Genomic DNA, 22,955 nt, shown 5'->3' with positions numbered 1-22,955 from the left:
CAAAGATGGTTTTGATATTCTCTTTGAATTCATCCAGTGGACACGCTTTGGTTTTTCAAACTGCGCATGCGCGTCCAGAGACGCCGCCGCTTGTGTGTGTGGAAATTAATTATGGCCGTCGAGATGCAGATGGAGGATTTTCCTTACTTACCTTCGGGGCCGGCGGAGAGTACGACCTGTTTCTTTCATTGTTCATTGAGTATTTTCATGCAACATGGCCTCTGTGTGTCCGGTGGCAGCCTGCGTGGACGTATCGTGAAATGCCACTGTTGTTGTTAGCTTCTTTTGAGCTGACGTCAGCCGGCAGCCGTGTGTGTGTGCGAGCTAAGTATGCTAAGCTAAGCTAAGGTAGCCGCAGACGTTTGAGCTCCAAGGTCGAGGAGAGCATGTCTGCATCCGATGTCGCTTCGGGGCTGATTGCGGATCCGCACCCCGGCTTTTGGAGCCGCAGGACCCGGGGATTTGTGTTTCGTTTGGGGTTAGCTGACATGGATGTTTTAGGTCATATGTTTAATCCCGGTTGCATGTGTGCGTAGCTTCACAGCATCCAGACACATGTCAGCTCTGAACTTTTGAATGGACAGCATCACAGCTGAGCGTTTTACGGGTGATCTCGGAGTTAATTTTAAGCGCGGATGTGTAATGTGTGGAAATATTAAGTCGTTTGCGTGAGAAACGCGTGTAATTCAAATCCTGCTGCTTGCATAGTTTGGTCCATTTATCTGTGCACAGCTGCACAGGTTATGGGGACACTTGACACCAAAACAAACAGTGCAACCATAGCTAGTACTGTCTCAGCAGCCGCTAAAGTGTCCGTGGATGTAGATCTTGAAATTTGGAGAGAATTTATGTCTTCATCTTGATGTTTGTTGGTTCGCTTGAACAAATAATGGATATTAGTTCCTTCTTATTTATTATATATCTGATGCCAATAGTCATTTTCAAAAACAAATGCGTTGCCTGTTGTTATTGTCATCTTATGCACGATAATAATTTGTTTTAAATTCTGTTAAAGGTGCACACATGAACGAAATTTTACCGCAAAAGGCTCAGATAGCAACGCTTAAAGCACAAGTACTTGAAAATGAAATAAAAGTGTCTGAAAACAAACAGTGAAAAAGTACAAAACAAACATTTATTGGTAGTAAAGGCTTTTAATTCTGTTTTCCCTGCAGCCTTTAAAGCATTTTTGATTTTTTTTTTTCCTGATCTGCAACTGAAGTCGTGTTGTTTATTTATAGAGTTTATTCACACACGTTTTGCTTTGCAAAGAGAAATTTAAGATGCAGTTAAATCATTAACAAAACACACAGCAGGCTAAATTTAAACAAAAGTGTGTCGTTATTAATAGCCGCGAAGGCCCAAATGTAGTAGTAGAAGGGGACAGTCGTCGGCAGGGATATACAAGGTGAAAAATCGGGAAAGAATATGACAGTTGTTGTGTTTAATGGACTCTAGTATTACACTAATAATCTGAATCCAGAGAGTCAGACTGAGACGGGTGGTGTCGAGCTTTGATAATCCACTCAAAAGGGCAGGATTAGTGTTTAATAACCGTGTAGATGCCTCAGAGTATCGCGGAAACACGGCGGCACCTTGTTGTTTCAAACACGTTTTTAAAGACTAAATCGATGTAGGCAGGAGACATCCATCACGTCTCGGCCGTCTTCTCCTATTGAATGAAATCAGTGAGGTTGACCCTTCTGATGTTTTCCGGCCTGTTGACACATTTATCATCACATCAAATCGTTTTCTTTAGCCTCCATTTACACAGCTAAGTAAGCCAGCGACATATTCCACATCTTCAGGAGCCGGATCAAATTGCGCTCGTAGCAAAAGACATCACCATCCTCCTACAGTGTCCCCGACTAGCCGCATAATACACCACCTGTTATTTTTGCCATGCCTTTTTTTCCGCATCAAGGTGAATAAAATCTCAGACTGCATGTGTCAGGAATCATGACTCACATTTAGGAATGAAACCACCCTTCTGTGTCTCGGAGTGTGTCGTCAGCAGACGTCTGCATGGGCCTTAGCATGAGCATAAGGGGTGGGGGCGTCTGGTATTTACCAGGCGGACGAAAAAGAAATCTGTTTAAAAAGGGGGCCTGCTTTCCAGAACTCCGTTAAATGAATCTTATTCGGGGGACGCCGCTGTCATCGAAGAGCTGTCTCGTGTCCCAGACAAATGAAAGGGGCACCATGAGCAGAACTGTTGTTTGAACTGTTGCCGTGGATGTTTTACGCTGTGTTATAATTACATTTTCCCAGAAGATGTAACCTAATTTTCCAAACGTTTCTCTCTTCCTCCTCTCTGCAGTAAATAAGATGATAAAGGAGCACGGCGACCTGTTTTCTGACTCCCAGTGTAACGTCTGCAGCGCCGTCCTAATTTCTGAATCTCAGAAGTTGACTCATTATCAGGTCAGTGAGCCCAATCTGCTGCTGCTGCTGTTTCAGCAGGTCCGGGGGGGGACTTCACGTCATATTCGTATAATTATCTGCTAGAAGGTGTGATCGTGAAACGCACTCTACATCACACGTATGGGTTTAATGTAACTGTAAAGCTGGCACGGGTTGGGTACTAGGAAGGTCGAATTTGGGATTAGTCACAAATTAAATCGAACACAAATGTTTAGCTCGCTGAGACTCAACGGAGTAAGGAGACGTCTGGCCGCTCTGCTGACCAGATGTTGGCCGTGATGCACATTTTTCTGTTTTACCGACTCAAACGTAGAAATGTCTTCCCTCTTGATCTGACGTTTCAGTGCGTACAGAAATCATATAGATAACTTAGGAACTCGTGTGTGGGGCTGAGAAATGAAGAAATCCATGTGAGACTGAGATTATTTGGCAACGTGATATGTTCTGTCCCAATACACAAAAGATAACCGAAGAGAGAGACGAGTCTAGAAAGACAGGAAGCAGCTGTCAAGGAATGATTAACTCACCAGAAAGGAACTCTTTTTGCCTTTGTTGGTTTGCTTGGTTTTTGGGGAAACAGGTGCACAACCACCACCTGGTACTAAAATGTGGATCAGCAGACTCGTCGTTGCACTGCGGTTTGTGTTTTTTTTTATACATCCATTTGAAATAATGAGGGGTGGTGCATTCAATGCTCCCTGATCTGATACAACCAGATTTCAGAATAAAGAAGGATATTATTCTTCTGTGGAGTGGCAGACAAAAACAGACTGAACAGACTGGGCCGCCCTCTGGAGCCTGTGGAGGTGGTAGGTGACTGGAGGATGATGATAGCAAAGCTGTCATCCCAGATGGAAAACCAGTCTCACCCCTTTCACAGCGCTGGAACCGCAATAGGCAACGCCTTCAGCAGCCGAGTGTGAAGGAGCGTTACCTCAGGTTCTTTTTCCCTGCTCCTGTGAGGCTGTACGGCCAAGCCTGCTCCCAGCAGACCACAAATGTTTACTCTACTTTATTTTGTTTTATTTCTTGTGTGCACTGTACTTTAAATTGCACGCTGATGCAACGTTGCACATCTCCCCACTGTGGGATAAATAAAGGATCATCTTATTTTGTGGTATTTTAATTTAAATCAGCATCAAAGATTTGGCGTCATCCTGTGTCGGGACCAAAAAGTTGCACTTGAACACACCGTAAATGCCCCATCTAATGGCCAACTGGAACGTATGTTCTGCACCTGCTTGAAAAGAAATATTCCTATTAGCTGGGAGGCTAGCAAGAGCTACATACTGTCTCATAACTGCTTCAGCAACCTAAAGTGAAGGCTTCATGTCCTTTAGAAGAACCCATGATGCCTCAGAAGACACAGGTGTTTATTTTCAGTGATAGGAAATGAAGAAAACCAGCAAATCTTTGCATTTGAGAAATTGGAATCATATGTGATGTTTATGCTGTGGGAATTAGCAGTTACAGTTTGCAGCTTTTATTTTTTAAGTACTGTACTTTTAAAGTGTTTTTTTTTTTTTGTAATGCATAGGTCTTCAACAGGGGTTCTGCGCCCCCTAGGGTGTCTGCAGAGGTACTACAGGGGGGGCTGCAAAATCTTTGGTTGATGAGACATTTTTTTTTAATATATATTAAGACATTTTTTTATTTTTTCCCCACAAAATTCAATTTCTTTAAGTCCACACTAACACATTTTAATAAAGTGATAAATGGAGGCAGAAGATGTTATCTTTCAGTCCGCATTTCACTAATTCAGTGATACTCGAGCTGAATGTCGCAATACAAAAAAAAATATTACAAACAATATTTGATGCGTTCGGTTGACTCAGTATTTTTTGTAACTGTGATCAGCTTAATATTGTGTGCAGTCCAAACTGATATTTCTGCATCACTTGGCATTGAAGTGGTTCAAAGTTCTGGTAACTTAATCAAACTGACCTGATGACTCAGTATTTTAATTCTCCAAGTCTCAGTGCTGCTCTAAAATATAAACCTTTTGGCTCAACAAAGAAAATCAACACAACAATTTCCATTAGTCTCATGAGTTCTGACAACTTCTCATGAAATTACTTTTAACCACGGGTATTATCTTTTCTTCTGCAATCAATAGTGTTTTTAATTATAAATCAGTCAAGTCCACTGCGCTGAGTTGCACTTCTAATGCGTGTATGTATTTGTCTATGTTTGTTGCCTCTGGCCCAGTTCTCAATTGACTCACTTAAAGGTTAAATTAAAAAATAAATTAAAAGTGTCAGTGTACCTACTGTGCTTCTTGGAAACGTGTTTTAATGCTGTGGGTGTTTTGTCTTTTCTCTTCCAGAGCAAGAAACATGCCAACAAAGTTCGGCGTTATCTTTCCATCCAGAACGAGAAGGAGCCGGCCTCTAAAAAATTAAAGACGTTACAATCTGACAGCGTGAGTAAAAATCTCTGAGTTAATTATCACTGTGCGCTCGCCAACCAGTTATTTGAAACAAGTGCAGGCTGAGCAGTTGGCTCTCTCGGGGAGTCTTACACATTTCTGCAGGAGGTTTGTGTATTTTAAGACCAACTCTAGATGTTCCTGTCATAACCGCCTGCTCTTCTATTTATACAAGACCCACTCAGCAGCGTGACTCTGATAGCTCAGGCTGTCAGGTTTTCCAAAAAACAAACATCATATTTGAATGAATCTAAACAGCATTCGCCTGGATTTAAAGACAGGTTAGATGTTTTTTTTGCTGAGAGGTATTCGCTGCAGTGGATGCTGCAGTGAATGCAACCTGAGTATAAAAACACTGTGTTTGATCTTACTTAAGATGGACTTGGAGTTGATTAAGGGCTTCCTCTGAATATGTACAGATTAGAAATAGATCCAGGTCAATCAGGAGAGATCGTTTGAAAGTGAAGAGCGACATTTATTTCAGAAACAAGAGCTCTGCGATTAGACTCTGATGAGAGCTGACATCGAGGAGTCCCAGGTGACTCCTTGGTCTGCGGCGCATAGGCTGATGGAGGCTTTGATTGAGTTGCCCCTGACAACCAGGACAGGCAGACAGTCAGAGAAGAGGAGAGACCAAAGTATAATGAATACAGGGGACTGATTGGCTTGGTGAACGCAGCCAGACAGATAATTAGAGATGGTGACATTGAGACTGAAGTGATTTTGACAGCGTAAAAAAAAAAAAAAAATAACATGGCAAAGAGAAGGGACCGAGACAGAACCTGTGAACAGACTTTCCTTTCGCCTAAGCTTCATTAAAGTAAAAAATTAATAGATGATAAGCAGAATATGTATGTTTTAAATGTAGATTTCTCTTACATATACACCAATCAGCCACAAAATTATGACCACTGACGGAGAGGTGAATAAATTTTCCCGTCTTGTGATTCAATAATTCAATGTTCTGCTGGGAAACTTTTGGACCTGGCGTTCATCCATGTGGGTGTTACTCATGTCCATTCTCTGATGAGCCACAGCTGTTTTTGAGTCACAAGAAAGACCTACATAGTACTAGGAAGGTGGTCATAATGTTATGCATTATCAGTGTGAGATGATGATTTTGAAAATGATGTTCAAAGTGGTGCTGGAGTACCTCAAGGATCTATGCTTGGTCTCCATCTCTTTTCAAACTTCTAGATCCCAAACTGATCAAGTATCTGTGGGATGATCCACAGAGGCCCCTCCCCTCAACCCACAGGACCCAAAGGCACAATGGAGACGTACACAATATTAGGACGGTGGTTATAATGTTGTGCCTGATTGGTGTATAAGATAAACACAAGACAAACAGCTGTATCGAAGACATTGAAAGCTCTCAGAGAGATTATTTTGTCAATTTAAACCAATCACAAGCAAATTCTCTATGATGAGAAAGTCCAAGATACACGGTGATAAAAGCTTTCTGATAGAACAAATGATGCCTCTTTTATCAAAAAATCATGCGTTCGTGTTGTCAACAGGACTGTAACAACGGAGACACAGATCGGTTGAAGGTGTGTCACGTATGTAACATGACCTTCTCTGCTCCAGTGGTGGCCGAGTCTCACTATCAGGGCAAAGTTCACGCCAAGAACCTGAGGCTGAAAACAGTCGGACCTCAGACCCCAGGTACGTTCTTATCTTATCCCTCTTCCATGTTTGTGTCTTTATCTGTTTATGTATTTCTTCTCAGGGTGATGTTTCTGAAGGTGTCATGCATGTGTCAGTGGAACACGGTTCATGCGATTGTTTGTGTTTTATCTCCCTTTCCAGCAGTAGCCCCCCAAACCGCACCAGCAGCTCAGCCCAAGAAGGTCCCGGCAGAGGACTCGAGCGGCGCTCCAGCCACGGACGACAACAACAACCCGGACCGTTTCTGCTCCATCTGCCAGGCGTCCTTCAACAACCCGCTCATGGCCCAGCAGCACTACGTGGGCAAGAAGCATAGGAAACAGATGACCAAGCTAAAACTGATGGAGACGTACGGCCCCTCCACGGCGCCAGGTCAGAACGCCGGCGAGCTCCTGATCGTTCATGATTTCTGCTTTCCATTTCCCCTAGAAATGCACAAAATCTAAATATTGCAATAAAAAACTGGTAACGAAAACACCTACATTGCAAAAACTCTCTCAGATATCATTTAACCATTTGTATGCTCTAATGAGGTGGGTTTTTTTTATACGTATTGATATAGAAGTTTATGGCAAAAGTGCTATGGAAACATTTGCATTTGCCAGAGGTCGACTCAAGGGGTCATGTGACCAGTTCATTTGAAGTCCATCTTCCTCAAAGTGATGTGAATTTAAGAGAACTATGAGATATCACAAGACGAGATATTTAGACGAGAGATAGTTTACAAATCATGTTTCAATGGAAGTAAAGCGCTGTTGTTACTTTATCTAAATTTCAGACATTTTCGCATTTATTTTGCAAAAAACTGTAATGGAAACACAGCTACTCCACACGGATTGACAGATCGGCAGAGCCCTAGTTCTTCCGGTGAATCCCACAAAGTTGGAACTAGTCGTCTTTTGAGTCGATTCAGCTCGTTGAATCGATAGCAGAATGAGTCGGCCAGAGAGACGTCTCTCCGATTTACTGTTCATTTTAGGCCACACGAATATGTGAAGCCGCATGAAGCCAACCACCATGATGGACCAGGATTTTTCAGTGACTGGAACCTTTTTGAATCCAGGTCTCAGGGTGAAAAAGACAAACATGGAGCCTGTGCAGTTCCTTTTTTTTCATTCATGTGGACGCCTGAATATGAACATGATGATGTCATCACCTCGCTCCTCTAGCTCCCCAACGTCAACATTAACAACATTAATGGTGGACTACAGGCTTGTGACGTTGCTGTATCAGATATTGACTCTTGTTGGGCGGCTACAGCAATTACACTGTTTGTTTATGGTGTGCAAGGTTGATGCACATGCTCCACCTCTCCTTCTTCTTCTTCTTCTTCTTCTTCTTTTGGCTGAGTTTTGTAGCACAAACAGCGCCACGCATAGGTCTGGGTAGAGATGTTCGATACAACTAGTTTCCTTTCCGATCCGATCCTGAGTAAAATTCAGGCTGGTATCAGCGATACCGATCATAAATGCCTCATATTCTGTGTTGTGGTTTAACCTGAGGTGTTTCACAAGGTTTGTTGTGTTGCCACAACTCAGTAGTTTAGTTACTTTCCACTGTCTTCCTACATTACCTCCAACGACTGAAGTATCGAAAGTATCGGTATTTTGATTTAAGAGTCGATTTTAGAGAATAAAGACCTGGTATCATAATTTCTTTTATCAGTATTTCAGTATTGATCATCACATCACTAGACCTGGGGTATTTACTACAGCCTTTCTACAACTAGATGCAGGTTGGCAATGGATCCGTCTTTAAGGAGAAATTCTCAACACAATGCCAAAAAAAGATGTGTACAACCAGTGTACAATAAGAGAAACGCAAGTGTCAAAATTAAGCTCTTCATAGCTTTTCCCAGGAGAGTTATTTCCTCTGGTCGGTGGCTGTAGCAGTGATGTGTTCAAATGCAACTTTTTGCTCCAGTCACAGTCGTCCTTCGTTGCTGTTGTTTGTTCGATGCGTGTACGAGGTGCATCTGTACCTTAACAAGACTTCTCTCTATTTCTGTGTGCCTGCAGCTTCCACACTAAACGGCTACCCATGCACCATCTGCAACATCGAACTCAACTCCGTGGATCAGTACCAGTCTCACATCAGCGGTGCCAAACATAAGAACCAGTGAGTACCTTTTAACTCTTCAGGGGAATGTTGCATTTCAGATGCGTTCAACACCGACGGAAAAATTTGATTTCTTTCAGAGTGAAGAAGTCTGGCCTGACCACAGCAGAGAACAAACACCCAGCAGAACAGTCATCGTACGCGAGCGACAGCCAGTTCACCGCGGCGGACGTCAAGTTCGTCCCGGAGACCAAGCAGTTTGGCGCCGGGGACAAACCGTTCGACGCCGGAGACGGCCAGTACGCAGCCGGAGAGGACACGCAGTACTCAGAGCTGTACCAGTACACTTGAGGCTGGACTTGGAGTTGACTGTAGAGGTCAGGACTTGGAATGACACACAACAACCAGCCCCCTTTAAACATATTAACAAAGCATCAGCCTCCACGAAACCTTCAGCTCCTGTCTTTCCTGAGTAGGACCTCAGCTTTCAACCCTGGAACACCCCACCACCGTGATGTTTCCATCCGGAGAATGTCTTTTATGTTATTTTTTTAAATTTTATTTTATTTAATTTTTTCCTGCTTTTGATGTGAAAACCTGGTCTCCATTCTCACGTACATTAGAGCTGGCCTTCATGAGGAATTTATCAATACTTGAGCTGATTAACACCACAAAACCAACAAAGAGGCTTTCAAACGCTGCTCACAAGAACAGGCAGAAACGGGCAAAAGTAATAAATAAAGCATTTAATCTAAGAGTTAACACGCCTACGATCCAGTACCAAAAAAAAAAGCATTGAGGTTTGAAATGCATTGGCTTCTAAAAGGAGGAAAAATGGATTTCTGTCAAGCTAACCTCTGTCAGTGAACGCTGCGAAGCTACGAAGCTACGAAGCTAAGCCGCTTGCTAGTTGTCGTCTCAGTTGAGTCGTAGCTGGTGAATGTATTTATTGGATCATGTCCTCGGTCGGTTTCTCCTTTCTGAACGTGGCGTTGACGCAGCCATCGGATCAAACTCGCGTTGAAGTTGATATTTTTATTTGAATGTTCCGAGAACCAAGTTTTCAACTGTTCACGTGTTTTTAATTTTAATTTAACTCCCCCATCGACATGTTTAAATCACTGACGACCACGAGTGGTTTTTGGTTTCAGAAGATATTTCTAATGTGTCTGCAAGCAGGGGGAGATTTTAATACTTCAACAACTACATGAATGTGTTAAGTTTGTGCAGGTTTGTTTCAAACTGACTAAAACATTGGCTCTTACACAGCTGGTGGTTAAAAATATAAGCTTTTTTTTTTTTTTTTTGTACTGTTTTCTTCCTGGTTTGCTGAAGGGTGAACCTTTTTGGATTACTGTCCAGACCGAGGTTTCTAAACTCCGTAGAGACTGATAGATGCTTTCTGAGCTGCTGTCGATACCAGAGATTATAATATTTACTGGGAGAAAGACTGATGTCAAAATAGAAAGTGATGTCAATTTAAGAATAACATTTCTTTTTTTAGTCTGTTCTGTTTCATGTTTTAGTATTGAATGTCGTCAACTTTCCGGCTAATGAAAGTATTTCTTTTTTTCTTTTTTTTTTTGGGATGAAACTCTTACAAAGAGGGCTCATGAATACTGTACAGTGCATCAGTTTAAAAAACAGAAAACAGAAAACGAATGGCCTTTTTCTTTGTTTTTGCGCCCTCATCGTTTGTGTGCTAGCTGTTTTTGTGGTTTATTTTTCGATATAAGTTATGTGTCGTTGAGGGGGGACAAATGCTGCGAAGATGTGCATAAAGTAGAGCAATGTTTTAAGAGAGTTTGTCTCCTTGATTCACTGTGATTGGAGTTTTTTTTTTGCACATATGAGCTCAGACAAATACGAGAGAACACAGAGACGTCAGGACAGACAGGAGGGGTTGTTTGCCCTCCCTGACACACATCAGGCCCTCTGACTTTGGTATTTCACCCTTGATCTGGAGCATCTGTGATTCTATATAGGGGGGTGCAACTGTCACATACGCCAGTCAGCCACAACATTATGACCACTGACAGGAGAGGTAAATAGATTTGATCATCTTGTGACAATTCACTGTTCTGCTGAGAAACTTTTAGACCTGGCATTCATTCATGCAGCACCCACCTAGACCTAGCATCTATGGGATGGCCCCTCCCCTCAATTCACAGGACCCAAAGCCCCCCCCACCCCCATACAGCATCCTGCACCTAGACACCACAGGACGCCCTCAGAAGCCCCATGTCCATTCTCTGATTAGTCACAACTGTTTTGGAGGCACAAGGGAGATCTACACAATATTAGGAGGGTGGTCATATTGTTATGGCAGATCACTGTAAATGACAACTGGCTCAATTGTCGAACCGCAGACTAAAGAAGCAACATTCAAATTAAAGCTCTGAAACTCTTTGAAGACGATGACACGTCAAAGGTTGATTCAGCTTCACAGGCTGTTATTACTTTGTCCACATGGTGGCGCACTTGCTCTTTGATGTTGTTGAATCAGATCAAACGCTCAGCTCACTACAAATGTCTGTGAATGCATTTAGTTTTTTAGTTCGGCCAAGAGCAGGTTTCATGGACGTGTCAGCTGGTTTCCACCAGACTTAACAACAACAGCGTCCACTGTAAATAGTCGTGCAGGTTAAGACGAACGGCTCTTATTCTAAAAATAGATACTGATTAAATCCACTTGAGTTTTTAACATAACCCCAGAATTAAAATCTGTGAAAGTAATATTACTTTAACTTTTAACTGAATTCTATTCTATGTTTTATTGAAACAAAAGAAATTTGACAACAAATCCTAAATAGTGTGAGATTAGATATTCAGAACAAGATAAGAAACAACGATAAAGGAGAAAAAAAAAACTTATAGATACTTATAGATTCTGATCCCTTTCAAAAAGACAAACGGATACTTAATCTGTCCTAACGCCAGTAGGAGTTTGTGAGCTCATGTTGGACGTCAGTGCTCCTCATCACAGGCTGGTTGAATATATTAGAGGCTGTTTCACAATCAAGAAAAGTGAAATTCGCTGATGCTGAAAGTCCTATAGTTCTTGTCTGTGGGTATTTTCTCCACAGCTAAAGCGAAGATGAACCCATATGACATAAATGCAGCCTTTTCTGAATAGGAAAAAAAGTTTAATTTCACCATATTGCTGCCATCTGCTGTTCGGTCCTAGGCATTGTGTTTTGTTCTTTATTCTAAAACAGTGGACAAGTTAAGAATAGTAGTAGTTACTTTTATTAAAATGTTTAACACTCCTGTTATAGATGATCATGCAGTTGCGTGTTTGAGTTGTTACGACCACCTTGAATGGCTCTCAACAAAGCGATCAAACATAAGCAGAAGTTGCTTTAAACCATAGGTCTTCAACAGGGGGTCTGTGACCCCTAGGGGGTCAGTGAAGGTACTGCAGAGGGGTCGCAAAATTTTTGGTTGATCAGACATTTTTTATATATATATTTTTTAATTTTCCCTCAGAAATCTAAATTTCTTTAAATACACATTAACATGAATCCAACATATTTTAGTAAAGGGATAAATGGAGGCAGAAAATATTATCTTTCAGTCAGCACTTTACTCATTCAGCAATACAGGAGCTGTCTCAACGGTGCACCTTTTCACACAGAGCGCCACACGAGCCGAGAACTACTAATCAAATCCTCCTGAGCAGGCCCCGCCCCTATCACTGCTGAGCCAATCACCAGACCGCATACTACACTGACCCTGTCAGGTTCCACACAATTCAGTCCCCAGGTAAAATCCCAGATGCAAGCTGCAATATTAGCAGAAGAGAAGCTACTGAGGCCAAAATATCTTGGTGATTCACCCTCCTTACAACATTTAGCTACGTTTAAAGTTAAAACTTGAATCTGCCAGTTATTATTTTTTTATCTGTCAGTACATCAGTTAGGTAGGTTTATGTTTATGGCAGGTGCATGGCCACCCTATTGTTGCACATGAAATATTGAAAGCAACATGATAATAATAAAGTATATTTATAAAAAAAAGTTTAATATAGAACACCCTACTTAATCTCTGCATCAATGTGGAGGTCCTTGGTCTGAAAAAACGCTGAAGAACCCTGCTTTAAACTGTAATTTGCTATGAATAAAACGACTCAAAAACAATCAAAGAACAAACATGGGTCGGTCAAATAAACTAAACAAAGAAGAAGACACTCAGGACCTGGTGTTTCCTCCTTAACCCTAAAAATACCAAACTGAACCCCAATTAGAAATAAAAATAAAAATAAAAATTGAATAAAGTAAAACAAATACTACATAAATAACAGCCTGTGCTGCTCTGGCTGGATTAGGGTTAGAGTGCCAAGGTTCCTCCTCCTATTTATTGGATGTTTCTGATTTCCACAGATTAGCTTCACCTGAGGAAAAGAACGCTTGATTTAAACAGTCCTTACCACCCATGACCAACAGAGGGAAACACTGGAACCTGTAACAGAGTGTTGGATACAGATGTAAAAATAATAACAGCCGTTCATATCTATTTTGAACTTTGTCGTTTTGTGCGCACAGCCACAGACAGGATTCAGGCTGGTGGGAACGGTGCAGGATGCACTGCAAAAACTGCTGCAACACAGACGCTCACGGCCTTTAAAATGCTGCTGCTGCTGCTGCTGCTGTGAGTCGCTGAGGAGACAGATCCATGTCAGACTTCTGTAGCCTGAAGCCACTGCTCCCACTTTGCAACTCTATTACTTTCACCACGCTCAAAACTACATCCACAGTTTGGCGGTGCAGCTGTATAAATATGTGGAGCACACGGGGTGACATCAGGATAGTCTCTAAGAGCTGCCAGACAAGACGATTTGTCTTGGTCCCGAGCAGTCTGAATGGGCGTCACCATTATTGTGTTTCAATTAAAAGAGGCATGTCCGTATTTAAAAAAAAAAAAAAATGCTACCAAACTGATTTTCATATAGCAACTGTATTTTTTTTTTTTTTTTTTTACTGTATCCATTACTAAGTATTTTATTGTCAGGTAAATTTGTCTACTTTTCTTTAAAAGGGCTTCGCTTGCCAGGCTGTGTTTGTGAGACGCTGTCATGGAGCTCTAATCTACATTGTCTGTATGAGAACTCGGAGCGGTTTTCGTATTGTTATGGAAAACGCTGCATCCAGATGTTTCTGCTTCTGCTCGTCTTGTCCTGAGAGGAAAACAGATGCACTGGATCAGCGGTGCAACTGGTAAAGGCGTCAGCACGCCTCGAATGAAATGTTTACGGGGTCATAAAACTGTCTTCTGTTCAGTAATGAAACAATGGAGGTTACCTGGATGTATCTCCATTTCTGTGAGCCAGCTGACCTATGCCACGAGGGAAATTTAAAAAATGAAACACTTGAAGGTTTTACTACAAAATGCGTTCCTCTTCCAAAAAATCTGCCTTGTTTTTACCTAACTTGCAACATTGAAAGTGCCAAAAACTGCAGTTCCTCAAATGGCCACTTGAGGCTAGCAACAAAAGTGGGTCAACCTTCATAGATGTCCAACATTACTGGAGACGTAACCATGTCCAAACCAGCCTGGTTTTGGCCTCAGTTGTTATTTTCCCCATTCATGACAACTAAAGCTAGTTAGTTTATACTTCTGAAACCCGTGTAGCGCCATCTTGTGACCGTGGACTGTACGGTCTGAGAGAGGAGCCACGATATCGATGACCCGCCCACACTTCACAAAATTGAACTTCAAAAGGAATCTTGTGACAAAATGCACATGTACAGTCAGTGGTTGCACCAACATGTTTCTACTGTAGCCCCGAAGGGACAAATCAAACACTCCCTCACATATAGTAGCAAAATAGAGGATCCAAATGCAATACACTAAGGGGAGACAGGAGCAATCAGCAAAATTACTTCAATAAAAACTCCCTCCCAGGGATGGCAGGATAATCCAAACACACAACTCCAAAAGAACAAGACAAGAACACAAGAAAGCACAAGGTACTGAGCAACAAGATGAACAAGGGTAACATCAAAGGCGACTTGTTAGAGGACAAAGGGAAAGGCTTTTATGGGCTATGTGTACATGGGTAGACAAGGCACACAAGGACAAACCAATCCTTGTTGGATTGATGGTAAAAAAAAAACAAAAAAAAACACAGGAAGTGGGTAAAAACACACAGGAAGTACAGCGAGACAAGAAACACAGAGGAAAGACTTAACTAAATATAAACAGGAAACACAAGGGAAAACATAAAATATTCAAAACCATGACACTTTGTAAAGAAGACCAGACACCGCAGACGCAGTGCAACCACTAGATGTCACTAAATTCCACACACTGGTCCTTTAATGTGGGTGATACTGTATAAAATAAGCAGGATGTGGCATTGTGCTATGGTGGGGACTGAGTCCATGTTTACAAGAACACAATTTTTGGATGAGTCTTGCACGGTTAGGTCATGATGGATTTGGATTTTTCGGTGACTGGAACCGCACCTGTTTGAATCCAGGTCCCAGGGTAAAAAAAAGACAAATACAGAGCCTGTTTGGTTTCTTTTTTTCATTCCTGTGAACAGCCGGATACGAACACAATGATATCATGGTCCCACCCCCAGACCCTCTAGCCCCTGACATGTCATTACAACAACAACATCAGTTGTGGACTACAGGCTCGTGATGCACTTGAGGCTCCAAAAGGAGTAAATCCCCATAGACCCCCATGTTAAAAAGCCCAACATTACCCAACATTACAGCCTGGTACAAAAAATGGCTTTGGTCTCAATGGTTTATATTTTATTGATTAATTTTCAAAGTTCAGAAAATTTAGATATGGTTTGTCCATATTTCAATAATACAGGCAATAATACAGCCAATGATGCACATGCACCTCTTCTTCTTCTTCTTTTTGTAGCAGAAACAGCGCAACGCAGTTTTGCAGTTTCTGCAGTTTTTTGCAGAAATTCTCGAAACAATGCCAAAAAAATGGAGAAAAAAAGATCGGTCTGGTACGTGTGGACATGGCCTGACATGATATTAGTGCAGACCTGTTGTTGCATGGATGCAATCATTTTAATAAGGCAATAAGCTAAAAAAAGAAAAGAAAAAAAAACTACTACCAGTTTCTTGGTTAGCATCAAAAGTAACCTAAGACACGCTTTAATTCAAAAATACTATATATACTTTACTTTGGAAACCCAAAAAGTTGTTGTTTCAGCAAATGTCCTCGAAATGATGTGCTTTCAGTGGCTGCATTAATCACGACTCCTGTCTGTCAGGACATCAAGGAGGCTGCAGTGGATGAAGCTGGTTAAAAGAAAACGCACACTTGACCGCTGGCTTCCTGTTTCCAATTGAAGAACCGTCCCAGAGTAGTAATTGTAACCTAAATCCTGATGTTTCCTTCTGTTTGTGTTTAAAATAACCCAACCAAGCCTTAACCATGAAATGTCACATCACTCAACAGATTTATTGTAGCGCGATGATTTGTTAGGGTTTTGGACTGCGTTGTCTGGCAGACGGGGGCGTCTAATCGGAAGAGGCCTCCGTGTGTTTTATTTGGAGGACTTGTTGTATAACGGTGCAGAGCTGGAGAAGCACAGCGTCAGCTAACATGCAGCTTTTAGCGTTCAGTGGTGCACTGCTCAATCACCCAATGCAGAGAAGCATATAATGTGACTCTGGCTCAGGTTACAGTAGATGGCGTTTTCATTCTTTTCTCCCGTGCCTTGTTCTCGATCTCCCGATACATGTGTTCAAAGGATCAAAAGAAAACTCAATCCGACGAAGCTGTCAAAGGTTGTAGGACATCTGATCTTTGCCTCCTCTGTCTGCAGGAGACGGTTTCTGATTCACATCTCGGGTCTGAAAGAAAACATCTCAGTGTCTGAATTTAAGCGCACAGAACAAAACCCCCAGGAAGGAAGGATGTAAACCGTCAAACACCAGAGGATATTCGAAATGGATCTTTTTATTTTTCTTCTGCTTTTTGGTTCCTTGATAGGAGGAAAATTAGGATCTGGTGTGTGTGTGTGTTCAGTGTCACTGCCAAGTGTTTTAGGAAGGAGGACAGTGGTCTTCTTAGTTTACTTCCAGGCGAAGCTGTAATTAAATTACACGATTTCCTCTGTGAGTTCATTAAACTTTCATTTAATTAACCAGTTTTAGCGGCGGAATCAGTGCAATCGTGTTCCACGTCCAGCGTGTAAATTTAGATCCACACCTCGCTTGATTTGTTGTGCTTGTCCTGAATGGTTGATGATGGTGCATGTTTCGCACGCACTCTATATTGTTTACATGCTCCGAAGTGCAAGTGTTTCCAGTAAACAACATTATTTCTCATTTTTCCGTTAGCGTGCTGAGAACTGAAATGGAAAACAGAGGACGACAGAGTTTTACAGAGCTCTTCAGCCTGGGTGACAGCTTTTTTGGGGGAGATCGGCTTCTTGAAATGGAGCCATCCGGAGGCCACGTTATCACAGTGTCTGAACGAGGAACAAAACAACCACTCTCCTCCTCTTCCTCCTTCTCCTCCTCCTCCTACCTTCATTACACAGAGACACAGGTGCAGGAGCTGCAAAAAGGAATCAAATTAGACCATTGAATAATTATTAAACATGGATGCTATTTTTAACCTACTGCTAAATATCTACTCTGTACAATGTTTTTATTTATCTTTGGACTTTCAGTGATGTTACACATAGAGTAGGTTAATTAGAAATATTTATATATCGTCTCAGATTAAGAGTAATCATCATCGCCCTAATAATTATTTTATTTTATTACCATTTTAATCTTACTTTTGGTCCATTTTTGTCATATCAGTAAAATCATTTGGTTGGCACATTCATACACATCATCTGATCACCAAGGAGTCAAGTTTGTTTACAACAAAATAGATCTAGACGGTCGTACTATCCAGCAGTTACATGCAGAGTTTTTTTGTTTTTTTTTCTGCATCACTCTCAAAACAGGTCCCATAATGACGTCCTAATGACGTGAAATTAACAATTCATTAATTTGCCAAAATAGCCATTTGAAATCCACTCTTGGAAATTTGAAATGATGACGCATCTGTTCCTCTCAGTCCCTCACCGATCCTACCTGCAATGGCCGTTTTTAAACCTCCTGGCCACAGGGAGCAGTAGTTTTCCAACATGCTTGGCTTTTACAAAAGGAGAAGACTGAGAGGGCTCAGACTGACCGGTTGGTTTTTCCTTTCCTATCCGATAATGAGTAAAATTCAGGCTGATATTGCCGATACTGATCAGATACCAATAATTTATACAAATACACCCTAATGTGTATTGTAAATATTAACACAGTAGTGTATTTCAAATCATAGCTTCATAAAGAATACAAGTTGTAGAAGTCATTTACTTATTTATTAACAGAAACACACAAAAAAATATGTAAAAAAATAAGACCATTAAAATAAATTATTGTTTAATTATTGAGAACTAGATGCCTCATATTCTGTGCTGCCGTTTAACCTGAGGTGTTTCATAAAGGTTTATTGTGTCTGTACTTTAATTACTTTCCACTGTGTTCCTGCTAATATTCACCTCAAGTGACTGAAGTATCAAAAGTATTTGATGTGAAAATCAATGTTAGAGCATAAAGATCTGGCATCAGAGGTATCGATATTTCAGTATCGATCCACACATCACTGTTGGTTAGTTTCTTTCTTCTGTTAAACTGAAAAAGACGAAAGACTTTCTCAGACGACACAAGATATTTCCTTCGGTATAAAACCAAACCACTAAAAAAAAAAAAGGAATATGTGCCAGTGTTAAAGGATGGGCAAAACTAAATAAATTATCTTAATCTGTTTTAATCAGTCGTTCATGTTGCTGTGGAAGCACAATTTTGCAAAGATCAATTAGAGCCAAAAACCTGAAGTATTTCTGCTGCAGTGAAGAAATGGCCAATCAAAGCATGTGAGCAGATCAGGCTGTCACCAGCTCATTCCCCAGCGTGCAGCAAGTCTATTTCCCATCGGCCGTCCGTCAGCAAGACACTCTATTACTGACAGGTGGCCAGGTAGGAAACGCTGACATCTGCCTCCTGTGTTGCCTGATGTCTGCAGGTGTGTGTTGGATGAAGAGGCAGGGCGAGGTCAGTGTGTGTGTTTAGGTGTCTCTGCTCGTTGATCATTTCATCACCGTGTCTCATCAGTCACGACTTCAGGAGCGCGTTTGTCTTAGTGTTGATGTTATGTCTCCGTGTCCAATGTCTCTGTGCAAAACAGTTCAGACGGAGTGATTCATAATCCTATAAAGTCATCAATACCACTATTTCCCTTCCCACATCCGCCGTATTTATTCCCGGGCTCAGTTTGGGCAAACATGCTTCCTCATGCTATGTCATTTTGAGGATTTTTTATTTTCATATTGTTGCACAAATGATTAAGTGACAGTTTAAAACTTGAACCCCGAGCGATAACAGCGACGGGCAGCTTTAACAATCTTATCTATGTGAACAGAAATAAGGGAGAAAATTAGGAACAGCTGTTCTTTAATGAAGTCTGTTTGTGGGAGGCTGCAGGTGCAGAGTTTGTCCTTCTCAGGCCCGGGCTGACATTACAGGGCTAATAATAACCGTGACGGTGCAGCTGTAAAGAACAAATAGTTGGAGCACATGTGTCATGCGGGAGCCAAGATGAATCTGGAATGGCAAATAGGCAACTTGAGATTGGCTTAATGTCCTGATCAGATAGATAGATAGAAATCTAATCATTTTCAGGATTTTAACCCTTTTAATGCAAGTTTAATCGTTTGAGTTGTTAATTAATAAATGGTAGGAGGGTTGCGTTTCAATAAAATTGATTTTATTAGTATTTCTTCATGTCGTGCCAGTCATTTTGTATTTGTGAAAAAAAAATGCCACGTTGACTTCCATTAAAACCACGATTTATTGATTTTTTTCTCTGCCATCTCATTGCCATCCATTCTGCAATGTCAGCATTTCATTTAGGAGAAAAGTAGTGATATTGTTTTACTGTATTCCAATGTTCAGTATTTTACAGATATCTCCGACTGACAAAGAAAAGAGAAGTAAATTACTGAATTATGAAGAAACAACTGGAATCCAGACACAGAAACCTGCTGTTGTGGTTCACATTTAGTGTCAGGTAATATTAATTTATGCTGTATTTTTTGATGAAGTCAAACTTTAAGTTGCTTCTTAAGCTACGTTCTGGAGGGCTGTCAGATAAGTTTGTGGAACGTAGTTCTCAGTAAAGCTCTTAGCGTTAGCATCTTTTATTTACTTACATTTATCATAACTGAAATGACCTGAAACTAACTGAAACTGAGGCTACTCAGCTTTTCCAAACCCATACTAGTTAATATGGATCATTGTCAAGTTCAATTGTCCTTAAATTGTTCTGATAATCCACATTTTTCCTGGTCTCGCTGTATTTACTGCTACATTTCACCATGTTTTTGCCCCTAAAGGGGGCGTGGTCCCTTTCTGGTTTCCCCGTTTGTAAAAGTGTTTTTAATTTGTTTTCTGAAATGTAAATCTGTAAATGTGTGGTAATATACTGTAATTTTGTTTTATGTTATGTCAAAATGTTTTCTAAAATCTAAATTTGGCTCTAGTTTTGTGAAGGTGTTTCACATTTTGCGCCTCCCCGGCCACCGTAGAGTCAAGAGACACAGACAAACACAGAGAGTGAAAGACATAGTGAGAAAGAAGGGGGGAGACAGAGCGCGTCCCCCCTCTTTTCTCCGGGTTTCTCAGCCGTCTGCTGCAGGTGGCCCGAGTGGTCGAGTTACAACCCCAGTGAAAGTTTACACACTTTCTCCTCTCGTTCACACACACACACACACACACACTTGTGTTTCTATTTTTGCGAGGACGTCCCACTGACATAATGCATTCCCTAAGAATCCCAAGCATGCGCCAAAACCCCGACTGTACCCCTCAAAAAGTGGTGGGGACCCAAATAAACTCCCCCAGAGGGACCACGCGTCCCCACAGAATTAGTATTCCACAAGACCTAGGCTCCCACAATGGCTGATTTGCATTAATTTCCTGGAAACTTCACCTTTCACCTTAAATTTTAGGAACGGAAACTGGACACCGTGTAAACAGATCTGTTATATTTCCCCGCAACTTTGCAAATACAAGCACAGATACAGTAGACACTCTGGGACACACACTCTCCCCTTCCATGACATCTGAAAATTCCTATGGATTAGATCTAATTCTAGAGACAGATGGACAAATGTGTGTGTGTGTGTGTGTGTGTGTGTGTGTGTGTGTGTGTGTGTGTGTGTGTGTGTGTGTGTGTGTGTGTGTGTGTGTGTGCGCGCACCAGAGAGCAGCTGGGAGCTCTAGGTAAAACCTGCATCCAACAGACTGCTGGGATTGTCAGCAGACACCTGTTTGAATCACCCCCCAACCATCGACCCCCACCACCCCCACCCCAAACCCCCCCCCCCCCTCCAACCCCCGGACACTTGATATGTGGGAGAGTGAGAGAGGGGGGAGAGGGGGAGGCGAGGAAGGGGGAGGTGAGACAGAAACAGACAGAGTGGAGGAGGAAGGGGAGCAAACAGCTGGATCAACTGAATGTTTCCGTTTTCTGTTTCCTGTCACAGACTTGTCAGGGCTGCTTCTAGCAGAGACAGAAGAGCCTTAACTTCTGTCCAACCGCGGGACTGTTGACGAGTAGCAGCGATGCGCCGCGACCGCTTTCGTCCTCCAGATGTTGGGGCTTCACCAGCCCAATGAATTCTCAGGTTTGCACGACTAACAAGTGCAAAACTAAATTTGAATTCTGAAATGCGAAGCAAAGTCGTTTTATTTGACACTTCAGTTCTTGAAGAGATTCCAGGAAGGATTCTGGGATTTTTATTTGTCGTTTGCAACCATATAGAAGCATGAAACTCTGCACTCAGGTCCCAGATTGTTTCCCATAGTAGCTGTCGTATATAGATACTAAAAAAATACAGCAGGTTGTATCTGATATATCCTTACTCACAACAAAAAACATTCCACTAAAATCTCAATTTCTTATTTTCAATGATCTATCATCTTAAAATGCATCAGTGTCACAAAGAAGAAGAATATTTGTTGGCCTAACAGTGGCAATAAATAAATAAATACATGAATAAATAAAATGATTGCATTAAGATGGAAACCACCACATCTCAACATACAGTTGTCGTGAAGTTGTATAGAAACCAAAGCTGCAGTTTTTAGGCTGTAAACATGATTATTTCTGCTTTAAACCTGAACATTTTAACATGGGGGTCTATGCAGATTAACTTTTTGGAGCCATGTCCTCAAGTGGCCATTTGAGGAGCTGCAGTTTTTGGCACCTCACATCTTTAAGCTCTCAGCGGTTGGTGTGTAGAGTAAACCAGTGGTTCTCAATGTTTTATGTGGTCCTGAACCCCCTGCTTATCATTTTTAATCTACCCTGAGGACCCTCCAGGGTAGATTTAAAATTAGCTTAACTTAATTTCAAGTGCTAATCAGATCATGCACGTTAATGATTAAGAAATGAAGGGTGTACTCCCATTAAAACAATAGGGGCCTCATGATTTGAAATGGATGCAGATCGTGTCAAGTTTTGCGGAAACTTTGAACAATCTGGCTCTAAACTCGCAAGATGGCGCCACCTGTATCCCTGGGAAATAGCATCAGTTTGGCCAAAGGTAGGAGGAGGGGACAGTCTTACACTTTTAGTTGATTTATTTGTGGCGAACACTTGTTATTCCCCCAGTTTCAGACCTGCAAGTAACCAAACACGTTGATCCACCCAGGAAGCGTCTGCTGGGCCCTCCACCCAGTGTCTTTGCAGTCCTAAACTGTCCTGCACTTTTAATAGGCAAAAGTGCAATTTTTAAAAAAATCTTCATACTGTTCTTCTAGTGTTTCTACAGTAACGGCCACGTATTCACAGACCAGAAGTGTGAATGATCTGACTTTTCTAATAGCCACATAATGAACTGGGGCCTCCACTGCTGGTGCGGGCTGTCTTCAAGATTTATTCAGCGTCAGAACGTTTGCTGGGAAACGCGGGACAGACGGAGTCGAGAGGAAGCCGAGGCGGCCTCCTGACCACAGGGAAACAGTGCCAAAGCCCCAGTCAGACAACAGGTGAGCCGTTACGCTCTCAGGCACGTCTCATTGATATTCTAACCTATTGCACTTTCCCAGAGTGAGAGGACTCCCCTGTGGAAACACATTACTGCCTTACAGACCCCCTCTCCGCTCCCCGTTCAAGGCTTTGATCCTCTCAATGTGAAGCAGATCGCAGGCGAGGCCGAGCGGCATTTAACACGACCGGCGAACGCAAAAGTGGTTGGAAATGATCAATATGTACTCGCCAGAACAAACCAATTTCTGTCGTTGTTTTATTAGTTTGATGCTCCAGCTGCTCGGGTTTC

At 41.8% G+C, this 22,955-nt stretch overlaps 1 protein-coding gene across 3 annotated transcripts; it reads left to right on the top strand.

Annotated features, from left to right (window-relative positions):
• The first annotated feature begins 60 nt into the window (after nt 1–60).
• Nucleotides 61–10,384, top strand: znf346 (zinc finger protein 346). 3 transcript variants are annotated; one of them, XM_047606153.1, is made up of 7 exons: nt 61–169; nt 2,321–2,424; nt 4,751–4,846; nt 6,373–6,520; nt 6,668–6,895; nt 8,542–8,641; nt 8,722–10,384. In XM_047606153.1, the coding sequence occupies exons 1-7, from the start codon at nt 67–69 to the stop codon at nt 8,930–8,932; spliced, it is 990 nt and encodes a 329-aa protein (XP_047462109.1). In that variant the 5' UTR covers nt 61–66; the 3' UTR covers nt 8,933–10,384. The 3 variants fall into 3 exon arrangements, with proteins under 3 accessions (XP_047462109.1, XP_047462108.1, XP_047462110.1); XM_047606152.1 differs by having other exon boundaries at nt 6,665–6,895; XM_047606154.1 differs by lacking the exon at nt 61–169 and adding an exon at nt 176–478 and having other exon boundaries at nt 6,665–6,895.
• Nucleotides 10,385–22,955: the final 12,571 nt, after the last annotated feature.

This window comes from Mugil cephalus, chromosome 15, assembly GCF_022458985.1.
Source record: "Mugil cephalus isolate CIBA_MC_2020 chromosome 15, CIBA_Mcephalus_1.1, whole genome shotgun sequence".
Classification (NCBI taxonomy): domain Eukaryota; kingdom Metazoa; phylum Chordata; class Actinopteri; order Mugiliformes; family Mugilidae; genus Mugil; species Mugil cephalus.
This window is presented reverse-complemented; position numbering and strand designations above follow the sequence as displayed.

Bases quoted from the DNA above. Each gene is read 5' to 3' on its own strand.
- znf346 (XM_047606152.1), top strand. From the start codon at position 67: ATGCGCGTCCAGAGACGCCGCCGCTTGTGTGTGTGGAAATTAATTATG. The intron at 2,425-4,750 runs GTCAGTGAGCCC...TTTCTCTTCCAG, and splicing joins AGAAGTTGACTCATTATCAG to AGCAAGAAACATGCCAACAA. The intron at 8,642-8,721 runs GTGAGTACCTTT...GATTTCTTTCAG, and splicing joins GGTGCCAAACATAAGAACCA to AGTGAAGAAGTCTGGCCTGA.